Source organism: Aotus nancymaae, unplaced genomic scaffold, assembly GCF_030222135.1.
Source record: "Aotus nancymaae isolate 86718 unplaced genomic scaffold, 86718_ANA_hifiasm-v0.15.2.pri h1tg000057l, whole genome shotgun sequence".
NCBI lineage: Eukaryota > Metazoa > Chordata > Mammalia > Primates > Aotidae > Aotus > Aotus nancymaae.
In genome coordinates, this window is record NW_026988471.1 from 63,453,713 (window position 1) to 63,471,373 (window position 17,661).

General features: G+C 48.3%; 1 protein-coding gene across 3 annotated transcripts in view; it reads right to left on the minus strand.

Annotated features, from left to right (window-relative positions):
* Positions 1 to 11,368: 11,368 nt before the first annotated feature.
* The window catches only part of SERTAD2 (SERTA domain containing 2), a 121,883-nt gene continuing 115,590 nt past the window's right edge, over positions 11,369 to 17,661 (minus strand). For all 3 annotated transcript variants that reach the window (XM_012477253.2, XM_012477254.3, XM_012477252.2), the window contains exon 2: positions 11,369 to 16,648. In XM_012477253.2, coding sequence (XP_012332676.1) covers positions 15,700 to 16,644 — 945 coding nt within the window. In that variant the 5' untranslated portion in view covers positions 16,645 to 16,648 and the 3' untranslated portion in view covers positions 11,369 to 15,699. The remainder of the gene's footprint in view (positions 16,649 to 17,661) is intronic.

Consider the following 17,661-nt stretch of genomic DNA (forward strand, 5'->3'; position numbering starts at 1 on the left):
GTAGTACCAGTTACTTGGTGGGAGGATTGCTTGCACCCAGAAGGTCGAGGTTGCAGTGAGCTATGTGTGCCTCAGCCACAGAGTGAGACTCCACCCCTTAAAAAAAATTCAAAATAGATTATAGATCTAAATATAAAGGCAGAACTACAAAAAGTCTAGGAGATAACATAGAAGAAAATCTAGGTGACTTTGGATTTGGTGATGACTTTTTAAATATAACACCAAAAGTATGATACATAAAAGAAAAAACTGACAAATTGAATTTCATTAAAATTAAAAACTTCTCTGCAAAAGACATTGTTGAGAAAATGAAAAGGCAAGCCACAGACTAGGAGAAAGTATCAGCAAATATCTGATGAAGGACTGGAATCCAAAGTACACAAAGAATCCTTCAACAATAAGAAAACAATTCAATTAAAAATGAGCAAAGATCTGAACAGGCATCTCACCAAAGGCATACAGATGGTAAATAAACATATGAAAAGATGCTCAACATAATATGTCATTAGGGAACTGCAAATTAGAATAACAATGAGATACCACTACACACCTATTATAATGGCTGAAGTCCGAAACACAGGCAACACCAAATGCTGAAGTGGCTGAAGAGCAGTAGAATTCTCATTCATTGTTGTTGGGAATGCAAAATGGTACAGCCACATTGGAAGGCAGTTTGGCAGTTTCTTGCAGAGCTAAACATGCTCTTACCATATAATCCAGCGATCACCCTCTTAGGAATTTACCCAGATGAACTGAAAACTTATGTCCACACTAAGCCCTACACATAAATGTTTATAGCACCTTTATTCAAAAAATTGCAAAAACTTGCTGAAGGTATCCTTCAGCAGATAAAGGTTAAATAAATAGTGGTTCACCCAGATAATGAAATATTATTCAGGGTTAAAAAATGATCAAGCTATCAAGTCATAAAGGAACCTTAAATGTGTAATGCTCCGTGAAAGCAGCCAGTCTGAAAAGCCTATATACTGTATGATTCTGATATGACATTCTGGAAAAGGCAAACTGTGGAGACAGTGAAAAGATCAGAGGTTGTCCGGGTTCCTGGAGAGGAGGGAGAGATGAATGGTGGGAACACGGGATATTCAGGGCAGTGAAACTACTCTGGATGACACTATAATAACGGTGGCCATTATACATTTGTCAAAACCCATAGCACACACAACACTAAAAGTGAACTCTGATATAAACTATAAACTTCAGCTAATAATAATATATGAAGCACTTTGGAGGCCGAGGCAGGAGGCTAGTTTGAGCCCAGGAGTTCAAGACCAGCTGGGCAACAGAGCGAGACCTCAGCTCTACCAAAAAAAAAAAAAAATTAGCCAGGCATGGTGGTGAGTGCCTGTAGTCCCAGCTACTCAAGAAGCTGGAGGATTGCTTGAACCCGGGAGGTTGAGGCTGCAGTGAGCCGTGATCATGCCGCTGGACTCCATCCTGGGCAACACAGTGAGATCTTGTCTCAAAATAATAATAATAATGTATCAATATTAGCTCATCACCTGTAACAAATGTAACACATGAATATAAAATATTAATAATAGAGGAAACTTGAGGGGTTGGTGGAAGGGGTTTATGGAAACTCTCCGTACTTTAAAAAAAAAATTCTGTCTGGGCCTGGTTGCTCACGCCTGTAATCCCAGCACTTTGGGAGGCCGAAGTGGGTGGATCACCTGAGGTCAGGAGTTCGAGACCAGCTTGACCAACATGGAGAACCCTGGTCTCTACTAAAAATACAAAATTAACTGCGCATGGTGGCACATGCCTGTAATCTCAGCTACTTGGGAGGCTGAGGCAGGAGAACCACTTGAACCAGGGAGGCGGAGGTTGCAGTGAGCCAAGATCATACCATTGCACTCCAGCCTGAGCCAACAAAAGCAAAACTCCATCTCAAACAAACAAACAAACAAACAATTTTTTTTTGTAAACCTAAAGGTGTTCTTTCTTAAAAGCCTGTTAATAAACGTTTTTAAATATATATATATTTTTTGAAACAGAGTCTTTCTACGTCTCCAGGTGCCAGGCTGGAGTACAGTGGCGTGATCTCGGCTCACTGCAACCTCCACCTCCTGGGTTCAAGCAATTCTCCTGCCTCAGCCTCCTGGATAGCTGGGACTACAGGCACACGCCACCATGCCCAGCTAATTTTTGTATTTTAGTGGAGATGGGATTTCATCATGTTGGCTAGGATGGTCTCGATCTCTTGACCTCGTGATCCACCCACCTTGGCCTCCCAAAGTGCTGAGATTACAGGTGTGAGCCATTGTGCCCGGCCTAAAAATAATTTTTAAAAAACTCCTGCCTACTCCCATCTCCTGCAGGGCAGAGCGAGGCAGCCCCTCTCCCTCAGCACCAGCTGCCGGCCAACTCTCCCTTCTCCCAGCCAAAGGCCTGGAGTGCTAGGGAGCCCAAGGCACCACTTGGGGCCAGGCGAGAGCACATTTCTTCAGCTGGGAAAGGGAAAAATCTCTTGCAACACCAAAACACAAATCGTCTCAATCCATGACCTGGCCTGGGATGATGTCGCCAGGCCTCCTCCCTGCAGGGGCACCGTCTGTATTCCACATCCCTTTTCCCCGCCTCCCAACCCTCTCAGTGTCCCTGGGTGGGGTGCCAGATTAGTCCAGTGTCCAGGGACAGTCGTGGTGCCCCAGCCTTGGAGGAGTGGAGAGGGAAGTGCTAGATGCTTCTCCTCCCTGTGCCTTGGCTAGTGGGCAGGATAGGGTAAGGAGGTCAGGCCACTGATCCCAGGGCAGAGAGGGGAGCCCTGAAGAGCTATGGGACAGCGAGCAGGAGGCCACCCTCCAATGGGGGTAGTGATGATGACAGTGCCTGCCTAGCTGGGCCATAATGAAGATTAAATGAGATAATTCACAGAAAACCCTCAGCACAGGGCAGACACAGGAAGTGGTCAGGGAGGGTCCACCATGACTGTTCCCACTCCTCAGCCCCACGCCTGTCCTTCTGCTGGGGAACAAGGCTGGAGAGGAAGCAGAGGCCAGGCACCAGATCTGCTGCGTCGGTCCTGGAGCATGTAACGGGAGCATGTATTTCCTCAGCAGGCAGTACTGAGGGGCTGCCCTGTGCCAGGCTGGGGAAAGCCACACACATACACACGCATTCCAGCCCTCCCAGACTCTGCGATTCAGTGAGGGAGACACAATCATCAAATAAACACAGCAAGGTGTACTGCAAGGCAGTGATGCGTGCTGTGAAAAAAAGGGTGAGGAAAGGGCTACTGAGTGACAGGCTGCTCCCTTAGGCAGGGCGGTCAGGGAAGGCCTGGGAGGTGGCCTTGGGAGAAGGGAGAGGGTGTCAGGCAGAGGGAAAGTGTGTGCAAAGGCAAGAGGCAAGAACGTGCCAGGTGTGCTTGAGGAACAGCAAGAAGGCTGGTGGGGCTGGAACAGAGTAGGGGAGTGGGGAGGCTGGGGTTGGACAAGCAGTCGAGGTCACACAGGCCAGGAGAAAAACTTTGGATTTTACTCCAGGAAAGCCTGTGGAGTGCTTGGAGCACAGGAGGAACATAACCGGACACTGGGCCAGCGCTGCCAGACACGCAGAGCTTGTTAAACACACAGGATCTTGGTCCCCTCCCAGACGTGCTGATTAGACTCTACATCCTCGCAAATCCCCGGGTGCTCCTATTTGGAGGCACAGGGCTAACTCATTTTCTCTTTTCTTTTCTTTTTTTTTTTTTTGAGATGGAGTCTTGCTCTGTGGCCCAGGCTGGAGTGCAGTGGTGCAATCTTGGCTTCCTACAACCTCTGCCTCCCGTATTCAAGCAATTCTTCTGTCTCAGCCTTCAGAGTAGGTGGGATTACAGGCACGTGCCACCATGATGGCTAATTTTTGTATTTTTAGTAGAGACAGAGTTTCACCATGTTGGCCAGGCTGGTCTCGAACTCCTAACCTCATGTGATCCACCAGCCTCAGCCTCCCAAAGTGCCGGGATTACAGGCGTGAGCCACTGTGCTTGGCTGGCTAACTCATTTTCTAAAGGATCACTCTGGGTGCTGTTTTGAGGACAGGAGCAGGGAGACCAGCACGGAGGCTGTTACAATCATCCTGGCGAGAGGTGACTGGCAGTGGGGATGGTGAGATGCCAGTGGATCATTTATCCAGAAGGCAGAATAAACCAGGTTTGCTGGTAGGGTGTGTCTGGGTGGGCAAGGGGAAAGGCAAGAGTGGCTCCAAGGGCCCTGCGAGTTAGGTGAGTGGTGATGCATCCGCTGTGATGGGCACACCGTGAAATGAGCCAATGGAGGTTAGAGGATTGAAAGAGTCAACAGGCCTCAGGGCTCCCTGACCTGCAGCCTCCCCCAGCCAGTCTTCCTGCAGCTGCCGGGTGTCAGACAAGTTCTTTCTATCCTCTGGCCTGTTTTGGGGATAGACCTCAGTGGTGTGAGTGAGCCCTTTTCTCTTCCAGAGATCCTCTCCTAACCATCCTGTTCTTCCCTGTAGCAAAGCTTAGGGCCCTGGAAGACCACGACTGCAGACTACTAGGGTTTGGGGACCAGAAAGTATTCCTGGTTCCTCATTCCCCTCTGGGCCAGCCTTGAGAAAGCTAGGGATCCTGTCTAAGCCTTTTGCATGGTGGCATCTCCACGGCAACCCACAGTGAGGCCTGGGTCCCCCGGACAGCGGGGAAATGTGTCCAGCAGGGGCAGAGCAGAGCCGCGCAGGCACACTTGGACCCCAGCTCCCCGGTTCCAGCCGAGCTGCCTTGCACAATTTGCCTCACCTGTCTGGGCCTTGGTTTCCCTTTTCGGATCTGTGAAAGGGGGACCAGAGAAGGCCCAGCCCAGCGCCCACACTTCTGTAAAGGCAAAGTGCTTTCCTCAGGGGGTCTCCCCAGCCCACCTCCTGAGCACAGGCTCCCAGCCTTCACTTGGGGCCCCAGGTAGCCCCTCTCCACGCCACACAGGCTTGTTTGCAGACCACTTAGAACAAATGACTGAAGACTCTGCTGCCTGCCAGCTGGGCAGAGGGGACAGTGGACGACACCTATAATCCCAGCGACTCAGGAGTCTGAGGCAGGAGGAATGCTTGAGTCCAGCAGGTCAGGATCAGCCTGGGGAATGCAGTGAGACCCCATCTCTTCAACAAACAAAGAAACAAACAAACAAAAAAGAACTTGTCCACCCCTGCTGGTACCACCGGCTTCCATCCTCCTCCCAGAGAGTGGATGCCTCTTCTCAAAGCCCACCTTCCCCAGCGGCCAGCACCCCCCCAGCTCGGCCAGCCCAAGCAGCCTCTCTGCCTAGAATCTCTCTCCATGCCTGCAGGCCAATTGGACACAGTCCAAACAGAGCTTCTTGGGCAACTCAGAAAACAGAGATAGAAAACTTTTACCCCTAATGACCTCATAGCCCGGAAGCTAGGCAGCCCCAGATGGAGAAGCCAGGTACCCAGCGGGCAGTACTGAGGCCCTGGACAACCCCCTCCATCCCAGAGGGTCCTGGGGCCCTCTTGTGGTGACTCTGAGGTCTCCAAACCTCAATGAACCTGAGCCCTGGAGCCACCCAGCCCCACCAGACCTGACTCAAAGCCCAGAAGTTGGAACCCAGCACATCAGACCCAGAAAACCCAGACCTCAGGGGGGCAGGGCGCTGTGTCATCCAGCTCCCAAGGTCAGACTCATCTGCTCTGTGACAGCAAAGCTTGCTTTCAAGTAATAATGCAGGAGAGAGGCAGAGACAGACACTGCAAGGGAGAGGATGGGAGTAAGAGCCAGAGACACACAGGCAGAGAGGGTGGGCAGGAGGGGAGACCGACTGGGAGGCAGGGAGGGAGGAGGGAGAGAGAGGATTGGGGGGTGGGGGAGAGAGAGCGGGTGTGCCAGTGAGCAAGGGGGCTGTAGAATTTCTGCACTGGCAAGGCTTAGAGGCAGCAATCTGGAGGGAGACCCAGGTTTTGTCTCAAAGCTGGGTTAACACAGTGCTAGCTACGTACTGTGGTTCAGGCCTGTAATCCTGCACTTTGGGAGACTGAGGCAGGAGGATGGCTTGAGGTCAGGACGTTAGAGGCTGTAGTGAGCTATGATCAAGCCATTAGGTGATATAATGAGGCCTTGTCTCTACCAAAAAAAAAGCAGAAGAAACACCGGAAGCGCCTAACTCTGACTTAGGTGGGATGTCGGGATAGTGCCATAGGGAAGGCAGTGGCCATCCGTAGCTGCACCACTGCCTGTCCACTATGGCTGAGTGTGTGTGTGTTTGGGGCAGGGGGAGGAGAGAGGGTCTCAGGGGCAGACAGGACAGAATCAAAGCTCAGAATGGTTTCAGTTCCCGTCCTGTCCCTGTTGCAAAGCCCCAGGAGAATATGTGACTTCTGGCTCCATAGCTCACTTACAGACCTTGATTTTTTCGTAATTAAATTTCTGGCCATTTTTTTCTTGGCCTGAAAGCAGCCGCCTGAGGGTGATAAAGGGAGGGGCCCGGGTCTGGGACCTGCTCTTCTGTGTGTGCCACTCCTGTGTCCTCTGCTCCTCAGTGTCCCCATGTCTGCGGAGCCTCCCTCCCCTGCCACCTCCTCCAGAACTGTCATGACAATCAAAGCGAATGTGTGTGAGGCGTTCAGATGCACGAAGCTACCCACAAATGCCAGGACCCTCAGTGCCACGCGAGCCTCTCCAGGCCCAGGGAGTGCATTCCACTCGGGAGCAGCCTCTTTCAAATGCACTGGGCCACCTGGCGCTATTTGCAGGCCATCAGCTGGGAAGTGACCATAAATCCTTTTCTAGAGGTGGCCTGACTCCCTACACGGACGCAGAAAAACAGTGCCTCACACTTCCACCCATCATCACGTCCAGAGAAGACAAATGAAAAAGAAGTCTGTGAGGCCCTAAGGAAGGAGGGGACAGACCCAGCACAAGGGGTGTGTTTGTCCCTGACTCCTCCCGGCACGCAGGGCAGCGCCCCAGGGAAGCTGGTGTCGTTTCCCCAGCTTGCCCCACCCTCCCCCTCCTGCCTCCAGCTTCTCTCCAGGACCGTGCTGTGCTCCGAAGTCATTTCTTGTCACTGCTGAACAATAGGCCTTGCTAGCAGCTGGCAGCTTGGCCGCCCAGCCCGGGAGGGGAGGGAGGGAGGGAGGAGGGAGGCCGCCTGGCGGGCTGTGGGGCTGGGGCAGCCAGCCTGCTGTGGTGGGAGTTCCCAGTTCCAGTTCCAAGGACAACGCTGCTGTGTGTGCCTCCAGGATCATGCACACGGCCGCACTCTCCAGAAGCCTCGAAGGCTGGCACCTTAGAGCAGCGCTCGCCTCCCAGAGCTTTTGTAAAATCCTCGAGGCCTGGATGGCATGCCCAGGGATGTTGGCGGAGACCTTCATGGTTCTAATGTGCTGCCAGGTAAAAGCACGGTCCAGAGCTTGCTTGCAGCAGGCATGTATGTCCTGCTTCCTTCTTTTGCTTCTGAGTCCCAGGGAGGGGAATTGACTGGCCCAAGGTTACGTGGAGCCAGAACAAGAGAACCTACAGGGCATTCAGTCCTGGAGAGCTATCCTAACTCCTGGTCTACTGCTGGCCCCAGCAGGATATCTTCCTCCTCTTCTTGCTCCTCAGGGCAATGCTGTGCATGTGCTGGAGAAATCCACACCCCAGAAGAAGAGAGGTCCAAGGCAAGTTATAGAGGCAAAGACTGGATTCCAACACCTTGCTCAGCTTCAAGGCTGAAGACAAGGCATGAAGGGGTTCTAAGAGTCAGAGAGAACCAATCCCAGCTGTACCACTTGCCAGCTGTGTGACCTTTGGAAAGTGGCTTAACCTCTCTGAGCCAGCTGCCACCTCTGTAAAGTGGGGGTAGTAAGATAAAACTCAAAAGGCTGGGGAGAAGAGTTCATGAGATCACACACACAGTATATAGCAGAGTCTGGCACATGCGAGTGCTCAGTCAGTGGTAACCCTGAAAACTCTTACTCCTGATCCAGTCAGATATTCCTTTCCAAAGGAAACAAAAGGACATTAAAACAAAAGATGGAAGAGGCAACAGGGACTCTGATACCCCACACTGCCATGCAAGCACAGAGCACAGTGTTCTCTGTAAGCGGCTGGCCACCGTGACATACATGGTATTAGGAAATCGTGGTTCCGCCCAGCAAACATGCCCCCAGCATTAAGATACCCCAGTTGTGCTTTAAGGCTTAACCTAAAACACCAAGCTGAGAGTGGAGAGCTGGATTTTAGCCTTGTCTGCTGCCATGTGAGCTGTACTAACATGTGTGGACTTTCTTTCCAGTCAGTGCCCTAGAAATGCTTGAACGTGCTTCACATCGACTCATTTAATCCTCACCATCCCATGAGATAAGCTCAATTATTTCCCCCGTTTTACAGATGAGAAAGCTGAGGCACAGAGAGGCTCAGGAACTTGCCCAGGATTGTAGGTACCAGGATTCAAGCTTGGGAGATCTGCTTGCAGAGCCAAACTGAACTCTGATGCTATAAACTGTGTTTTGCTTTGGACAATAATGCCTTTCCCTCTTTGAGTCTCAGTTTGCTCATCTGTCAAAAAGGCCCTTTTGATGGGAAGATCTAGCTCTACGGCTCCTTCCACATCTTAAGTTCTCTGAGTATGTCCACACTTGTGTGACTTTCCAGACTACTCTGCCCTGTCTGGCCCTGGAAACCCCACCTCCAGCACTCTTGCCTTAGGACTCCCCTGACGCCTGTACTATATCCATCTTCCCAGGGTGTGTGTCACCAGTCTATGTAGCCCTGAGCCTATCCCGTCTATGTTCAAATGCTGTGCTAAGTGTTAGGAGGGTTGCAAAGATCAGGATTTGGCAAACCTTTTCTGTAAAGGGCCAAATCGCAAACAGATTTTGAGGGCCATGTGGTCTTTTTTGCAACTACTCAACGCTACCATCATAGTAAGACAGCAGACAAGGCAACACACAGATACACGAGCATGGCCAGGTTCCAGCAACACTTTTCTTACAAAAGCAGGCAGTGGACAGGATTTGACCTGTACGCTGCAGTTTGCCAACCTCTGTCAAAGATAAACAACACAGGGTTGCTGCTCATAGGGATACCAGAGGCTACAGAGGCAACAAACTGCACAGCTAACCCAAAGACACGGCAGACTTGCTAAGTGCATCTGCACAGGCCCGGCAGAGGAAGAGGCTGTTTTTGACTTCGGACATGCAGAGACGGCTTCAAGGGCATTTGAGTTTGTCCTTGGAATGATGGGTAGAATTTTCACAAGCAGAAAGGGAAGGTACAAGCAAGGACACGTGGAGGCAGCCTGCACTTCCCCTCTCTGGGACTCAGGAGCAACAGAAGGAAGCAGGACATACATGCCTGCTGCGAAGGGGCACATCCCGAGGGCAAGGGTGGGGTGAACCTAGGACCCCGAGAAGAAAGATGTTGAGTGCTGGGCTTCTCTCATTCTGTAAAGAAAGGTGAACTATAAGATTGCTTTTCCTTCTTTTCATTCAACAATGCCTACCATATGCTGAGCGCACTCTAGGCATGAGGACAGATATTCATAATTTGCATTTTCACTGTACTGTTAACGTTTTCAAAGAGCCCTGGGAGTCGTGGCTTTATCTCATCCTCATAAATACAGAGATTGAATGATTCGCCAAAGTTTTATCATTCATTAATAGCAGATGCTCCTAATTCCAGATACAAACCACTCTACTGAGCCACGGACCCGACCCGCCTTCCTAGTTGCCTGGTGCTTATCTCCGCGGGGTGTCTGGAAAGGGCTCACCCTGTTCTTCTCTCCCTGCATCAGTGAGCTAGGGCTGCTGAAACAAAGTATCCCAAACTGGGTGGCTGGGACAACAGAAATATGTTTCTAGAGCTAGACGTCCGGATCGAGGTGTCAGCAGGCTTGGCTGCTTTGAGGGCGGTAAGGAAGCGTCTGTCCCACGCCTCCCTCCTGGCTTCTGGTGGTTTGCCGGTATCTTTGGCGTTCCTTGGCATGTAGATGTACTGCCCCAATCTCTGCCTTCATTGTCACATGGCCTTCTCGCTGTGTGTGTGTCTGTGATCAAATCTCTTTTATTTTTTTTTGGAGATGGAGTCTCTTTCACCAGGCTGGAGTGCAGTGGCGCTATCTCGGCTCACTGCAACCTCCGTATCCTGGGTTCGAGCAATTCTCCTGCCTCAGCCTCCTGAGTAGCTGGGATTACAGGCATGTGCCACCATGCCCAGATAATTTTTTTGTTTTTAGTAGAGACAGGGTTTCACCATGTTGACCACAGTAGCCATTAAATTAGGGCCCACACTAATAACCTCGATTTAACCTAATTACCCGTATAAAGACCCTATTTCCAAATTAAAGTCAAATTCTGAGGTACTGAAATCTTTTTTGGGGGAAACAATTCAACCCCTAACACCACCCCCCCAACCCCAGCACTTCACACCCCACCCCACATTCCACTGCTGGTTGGGCGGAACCTTCACTTCCCAGGTCTCACACGTCCAGCCTTTTTCCCTCACCAGTCGGGTGGTGGCCCAGCCAGACCAAAATAAAGAACTGCCCAGGTCAGGGGAGGCCAGATCCCATGCCTCCATCCAAGATGGCCCAGAGGCCCAGGAGGTTGCACAGGATCTCCCCCAATCCCCCCTGGAAGACAGCAGGGGCAGAGTCCAGATGGTATAATCAGGGGGTACATCTGGAGGATGTGCAACAACCAGGTGACCCACTGGCACTTTAGAACATCAACTCCAGCATCAGGGATGGTAGAGGGACGATCATGGCAGGAAGACTGGTCAGGAAGCAGGTACGGCAGTCAGAGGCGAGGAGGGAGGAGGGCCTGAGCTGGGGAAGCTGTGGTGAGGATAGAGGAGGTGGCGGAGGGAACAACGTGGCTGGGTCTGCGGAACAGGCCACAAGTGTGGGCAACTGAGCCAAGTGTGGAGCAGAGTGCTGAAGACAACCAGCCCACAGAAGAATCAGCCCCCAGGGGAAACAAGAGTTCTTTAGGTGCGCTGAGCATGAGGGAGCAAATCTTGGTAGACGCTGAAGTCTGGAGCTCAGGAGAGAGGCAGGGGCTGGAGACCAGTTAGGAGAGTCCAGAGTGGTTGATCGGACCTTGGGAAAGCAAGTGGCAGCAGGAGTGGAGGCTCAGTGAAGAGCTGGTCATGGGCCAAACCCTGGAAAAAACAATGTTTTAAAGGGAGCTGGGGTACAGATGTGAGAAAAAGGAGGTCCAGAAGGGTCTAAGAGGCAGGGGGAGAACCAGGAGAGAAGGATGGTTCTTGAGACCAGCAGGGTCCAGAAGGCCAACAGCACCCACTCCCGCAGGGGCCCCCTGCTGCTCTTGCTGGACTTTGCTTAACATGGGCAAATTGTCACAGATAAGCTGGTTGAACTCCCAGCAAAAGAAAACTGCAAGCATGCCTCTCTCATCTTGTAACTGTTTATTGTATAATATAAAACTACAAAAGTAAGACTGCTCATTTCCATGTACATTTAATCTGTCCAATTGTTTAGATTACAGCCCAAACCTACATGTGAATACAGCCATCTGGGTTCTGATGTAACGTCTGTAATATTGCATAGAAAAGGCACAGCTCTCAGGTCTGTGGGGGAAAGGTTATACCTCCTTTTTGACAAAAGCCCTCCTCAAAAACCATGCACCAAACACATCACTATGTACATCTTTTTTTCAAAATCTTGGTCATGCGCACATATGGCCTGCATTTCTCTTCCAAATTTGTTATCCCCAAAAGAAGTCCAACTTTTTAGTGGCTTTGTCTGCAATAGCATTTGATCCTAATTTTCAAGAACCATTCAGACTTATTCTTGGAAACACTGAAAACAATTGTACATAAGCAGGACGCACACAACTCCGTGCCTCCAGGTGTGGGGCCATTACAGGAAGGTAACCATTTACAGCCAGAAAAGGTTAAAGATGCTCTTGTCATTGTTTTCAGAAAACGTATAAAGGTCCAATTTGCAACAGCAAGGTTTTCAAATTAAGACAATTCATATAGAGTAGCAATTGCTGCACAAAGTAGAGTCTCTTATTATTATTTTTTTACATCTGTCATTTAAGAAGGCTGCCCTGCGATATTCATAATTCATTGTTTACCGCAAAGGTGGTTAATAAATTTAAGCTTTAAAAACGATCCGTAAGTTGATACTTTGGCTCTTTGGAGCTTATTTCATTAAGAAATTTTCCTTAATTGACCTCAGGGCAGTTGGGGCACTCCAAGGGGCTATGGCGGTAAAAAGTTCAATTGGTAAAGACACTCGAGAGGTGCAGAGGAGGCGCTGGCCACTGCTCACCCTTTGGTATGAACGAGGGTGCCCATGTGGTCGCCCCTTCTGTCATCCAGAGAAAGTGCTACTAAAAAAACTTTTAAAAATATCAACCCTTTGATGCTTGATTTGCTTAAAAATTTGGAGGTATTAAAACATTCCTCATCCATACCTTTTGCATATTTCAAATAGACCCATATTAGAGAAGAGTAAAAATGAATGCGGACTGTGCATACAATGAGAAGACCCAGGGGGCCTGGCTTGGACCCCCTTTTAATACAGATTTACATTCCTACAAGAGAATACATTCCTACCATACATTCTGCACATGTTACGATCCAGATGTTAGCGCTCCACAGTAAAATAAATATATTTACACAGAAAAAAGGAATAAATAACTTATGGGAAAAAAAAAAACCTCACTTCTTCAAATTCAAAGCTCTTACGATTCTGCTCTCATCTTGTCACTTCATTGCACATCACTGTCAATAATTGTCCTCTCCTAGCCCCAGCTCCCAACTTGGCTTTCTTGTGAAGGCACCTCAAGCTGCCTGCCTGGCCCTGGATGCCGTGTGATGTCTTTCATAAAGGGGAAGGCACTGCTGCCAGGTGGCATCTGCAAGCACATCCCACACTCAAACTGGGACTTGGAGATCCCACTCCAGCTCCCACTGTTCCCTGTTGGGACATCAACTTGTAAGAATAGGATGCAAAGGCCATTTGAACCCTAGGTCATTTTGATCTTTCTTGAAAATGGGCTGCTAATTTTCCATATCTTCCTTGTTAGACTTTGAGTATCAAGGATTTATGGCAAGGGTGTCAGAGTTAAAAAAGCATTTACCTGCTGTTGTTGGGGTTTTTATTTTGATTTTGAAGCCCAGCCTTACAAATACATGAGAGTCAGAGAACCAAGTTTGGGCAACACTTCTCCATGCTTATTTGAACTGTTGCCCAACATATGGGATTTGTTTAAACACATGATTTGCTAATCCAACAAAAGTACAGTTGTTCTAAGTTACTGTAAATCAGTTTTTAACAATGGCAAATCAACTGTTTTACCCTGTTATTGTTCAGAATCATCAATACTATTGTACATACGTATGTAGGTCGCGGTGTGCAGCACGTGGCACGTTTGCCAGCTCCTCCAGTTACGGAAAGCATGGAGTCTGGGCAGACTTGTTCTCTGTGAGAAAGGGAAGCTCTTAAAATTGACAGGCACAGTGACACTGGAAGCATCTACTACAACCCTCACCTTAGTTACATGGTCCCTGGTCCTATTAAAGGAAATGACACGCCTGCAGCAGTAAGAGGTATCTGCGTGGAGGTTGCTTGTATGAGAACAAGTGCAATTTGATCAGTTTCTCACTGCTCTACTGAGTTGATAATTAGCCTTTAAAACACATTTGAGTGGGGAGAAAAGTAAATTAGAATGTAGAAAGACTTTATCATATCATTCTCAAATCTTTTGCTTACATGAGCAGTTCCTTCATCACAAACGTCTTTGCTCTGCCATGTGCATTACAAAAATAAAACTATGGCTTGCTTAAAGTGCCATTTTATAAAGTTGTCTTTTTTAATTAGCCAGAAAGACCCAATTTTATCCATGGCAAGAAGTGAGCAGAATTGGTGACTGAATATTGACAAATGACGAACAACAAAGACAATAACAACAACAACAAAACAAAATCCCATAATTTAAAAATTTTTAAATAAATATAAAAGTTATTCCTAAAGAAGCCATCTGCATAACAATATAGGTTGTAACCTGCACTCAACAGCTAAAGTACCATTGGAAGAAAAGAAAAAACTGAAACAAGAAGGCCATAAACAGTTTCGGCAACAAGCATGATACATTGCAAACTTTTTTAAATTAAATGTACACCATTAGGAATAAAAAGCTACTTCTCAAGTGTGTCCTGGGAGGAAGGGGTGGGATGGAGGGATGGGGGGAGGAGGGGAAACATGCATAGAAAGTCCTGTCTGAGTTTTGGGGTAGAACAGCCTTGTCAAGTGTAAAGTAGCTGATTTAGGAAAGCAACCGGATGGGAAGCTGTGACGTAATGTGACGAACTCCAGGTTCAAGAGTCACGCATGTTGTAAGAGTGCATCCCGGGCCGGCCGAGGTGAGCCAAGCTCACTGTGGTGATCACGAAGATGCCATTTTCAGCTCTTAGCAACAGAGGGAAAGCTCTAGGGAAAGGAAGCAGCAGAAGACAATTTCGCAACATGATGGATGCCTTCTGGGGAGATTTTCTTCTTAAGGGCCCTAAGCATTGCAACAGGGCTGAGTTCCATGAAGAAGTTGGTTGCTTTTCATAAAACTTTGTTCAGGTGTAAAATTTCAGGTCATCATAAAAATTATGCCAAAAAGGAAAGATCTGGGTTTTCATTAAAAAAAACAAAATAATTAAAAGCACAAACTTGGCATAAATACACTCTTAAGAAAGATGGTAGCTTTACCCTCAAAAGAGGGCGCAAAAGAGAACCATCACTTAAACCCCCAGCTCCACAGCCATCTCCCCCAACTGCTTAATGTGAGTTTGATGAGCTTATGTGGCTCTGGCTTTGGAAGTCACAGTACTGGCAGGTGTCGGTGCCAGGGGGTCAGTGCTTGTGAAATTTGGGTGTGATATTATCTGGCCCTTTCTTAAAGCGCTGTGTGTGTGTTTATGTGTGTGCATGTGTGTGCCTGTGAGTGTTTGCATTTGGGGACATCAACTGCAGACTGATTTGATCCAATTTTCTCTTGCACCATACACATATAAAACATTACAACTCTATAAAAGTACAAGTGCAACTTGTACATCTGAAGTTTGCAGGAACTATGTGAGCAAATCCTATCAAAATAGCTATCTCATATGTATAAACAGCATTTGTTTTTAGAAAAACAATATCATAAACTGCAGAATCTGTACAAAAATATAAAATAAATTTGGGCAGCAGTTTTCTAAACAGCCATGTAAATGCAACACTTATGAGGAGTAGTTAATGCCTCTAAAAAGGCCCAATTGCCAAGTCAACCTACACAGGGCGAAAATGCCAGAAAAGGTACTGAGATTATCTAAATAAGATATATATATATTTTTTTCTTCTTTACCTCTTGCAATAAAACTTATAGAAAAAATAGACAAATATGCACATGCAATTTACAGCTTTTCCAACTTAATCCTTGTGCTTCACTTGAACTGTTTATTTTTGTCATTCAACATTGCAATATTGTCTTCGAATGGATTCTTTCCTATACCAGGGTAGTAGGTCTCTGAGGAACCACTCCAAAAAGTGTATTAAAAGTGGTCATACTTGGATGAAGGCACTCCAACTCTGCTCAAAGCAAAAACTAGTGTGATCCTGTTGTAAAATTTTCTTTTTCTCTGAAAAAGGCAAGCAAGGGTGCATGCACAGTGTGGAGAATTGTCAGGGTTGCGGGAACGCTCCGGGGTCTGGGTGGGCACAGTCACCGGGTCCCAGGGTCTTAGGACCCGACAAGCACCTCCATGATGTGGTCCAGCTCTGTGAGGTCCATTTTGAAAGGCTGACTTGGGGCGACAGGCTGACTGCTGTAAGGAGCCAGAGTTTTGAGGAGGTCGTCGGCAGACACAGGGGCCATTTTTGAGGCTGTCCCTGATGCGGAAGTGCAGGGGTCAAAATCATACATGGACGTATCAATGTCAGCGAACAGGATGTCATCCAGGGTCAAGTCTGTCAGGAAACCCGTGGACGTCATTATTTCAAAATTCCCAGGCAGAGAGTCCATCAGTTTTGAGTCGTCTGCGCGGCTCTCTTGAGGGCCCTCGGGTTTCTGGGCGCCGGCCTCACTGGAGGTCCCTTTCGCGCTGTCAGTCGCAGCCGCGGCCGCCTCTGCGGAGGTAGATGTGGGACAGAGCTCCTCGATCTCGTCCAAGGCGGAGGAGAAACTGTCCTTTTCTGGCGGGAGGGCTGGAGGTGAGAGTTTGGTGTGAGCCGCGGGCTGCATGGCCTGGGGGGTGCAAAACGTGTCGTCGTCGTCCTCGAGCAGCGAGGCCGGGGTGAGGCAAGCCTCCAGGGGCGTAGTGCTTCCGAGGTCGCAGGGGTGGGCGGACGGGGATGCCAGGTGGCTGAAGGCGGGCGGGGCCTCGCGGTAGCTGTCGCTGGGCTCGGTGGGGGGCTGGGAGGAGGGGGTGAACACGGGCCTCAGGCTGCCTTCCTGTTTGAGTTCCTCCTGGATCCGCCTCAACATGTTGTTAATTAAAACGGTCTTTTGCAAGCTTGGCTCTGTCAGGGGCCTGTGGTTATAGAGTTTCATAAGGGAAATGTTGAAGATAGTCTGGCGCTGTAAGGTGTAAGACACCTTGGATGGACCGTCAGAGGGAGACATGATTTTGCCTTCCAGCCCATCTTCATGCTCATCAAACTTCCGTTTTCCTCCTTTACCCAACATATATCTGCAGAAGGGAGAGGGAGGAAACGGTATTAATCGCATGAAAGCTGATTTCTACCATAAAAAAGAAGTTGATTTAGAGGGCAGGACTTGGACCTCAGTTTCTTGCCCAGGGTTATTTACAAGTACATGTGGATTAATTAGGGGTGGAAGGAAGACAGTAAGAGAGAATTAGAAAATCCACCTTTGTATGCCTGTGGAGCAATTTTTATCACTAGGTAGTCTGATGAGTGTATTTCTTGAGAAATGTGTACGACACAGACAAGTTAAGAGTTACCATGGAAACCATGATTTTGACTTTCTCAGCTCATGTGCTTGTGTTCGCATGGCTAAGATTATCATGCAGGTTCAATTTCCCTCCCCCAAGTAGATTTATTTTTAAAGCCCAAGAAAACAATTACAATGCTATGACCTAAACGGACATAGGTGTCATAGCTTACAGCTTGAGCACTTCTTAAAGGATTAAAAAAACCAAGTTAAAGAAAGGGAACATGTATAATTTTGGTAGAACTGTGTGTGCTTTCAAAATGCTTTTTCCTTCCTCAATAAGCATAGAGTCTTTCTGCCTGGTTGGTGACATGAGGTAAAGCACTGTGCCTGTGTTAAATGACCACAGTGACTGAGCTGCCACCATTTTTCATTCTAGAGTCAAGTGGAGGAATGCGTGTTTCCCAGCCTAAGTTTTTCCTTCACTCAATTTCATCGTGCACAGTTATGTCTGAAGGCAACTGGATTAATTTTAAAGTAATTAGCTCTGATTATAAGCATTGCTGTTTGGGTACTTGAGACATTTCCTAACAAAATACCTACTGTGATTCCAGAGATACATTCATATTTTGAAGAAACCATGACCTCCTATTTCAGACCCTGAGAATCTGGTATAGGGCTGAATTTTAAAACCGCAGTGAAGAACTCCTGCCCCATCTTGCCTGCTGCTCACAGGCCAGGCTGTGTCCTCTCTTGCTCTGGCCTTAGTGAATGTGTTTGGTCATCTGGCTGTCACCTTCTGGGAAGTGG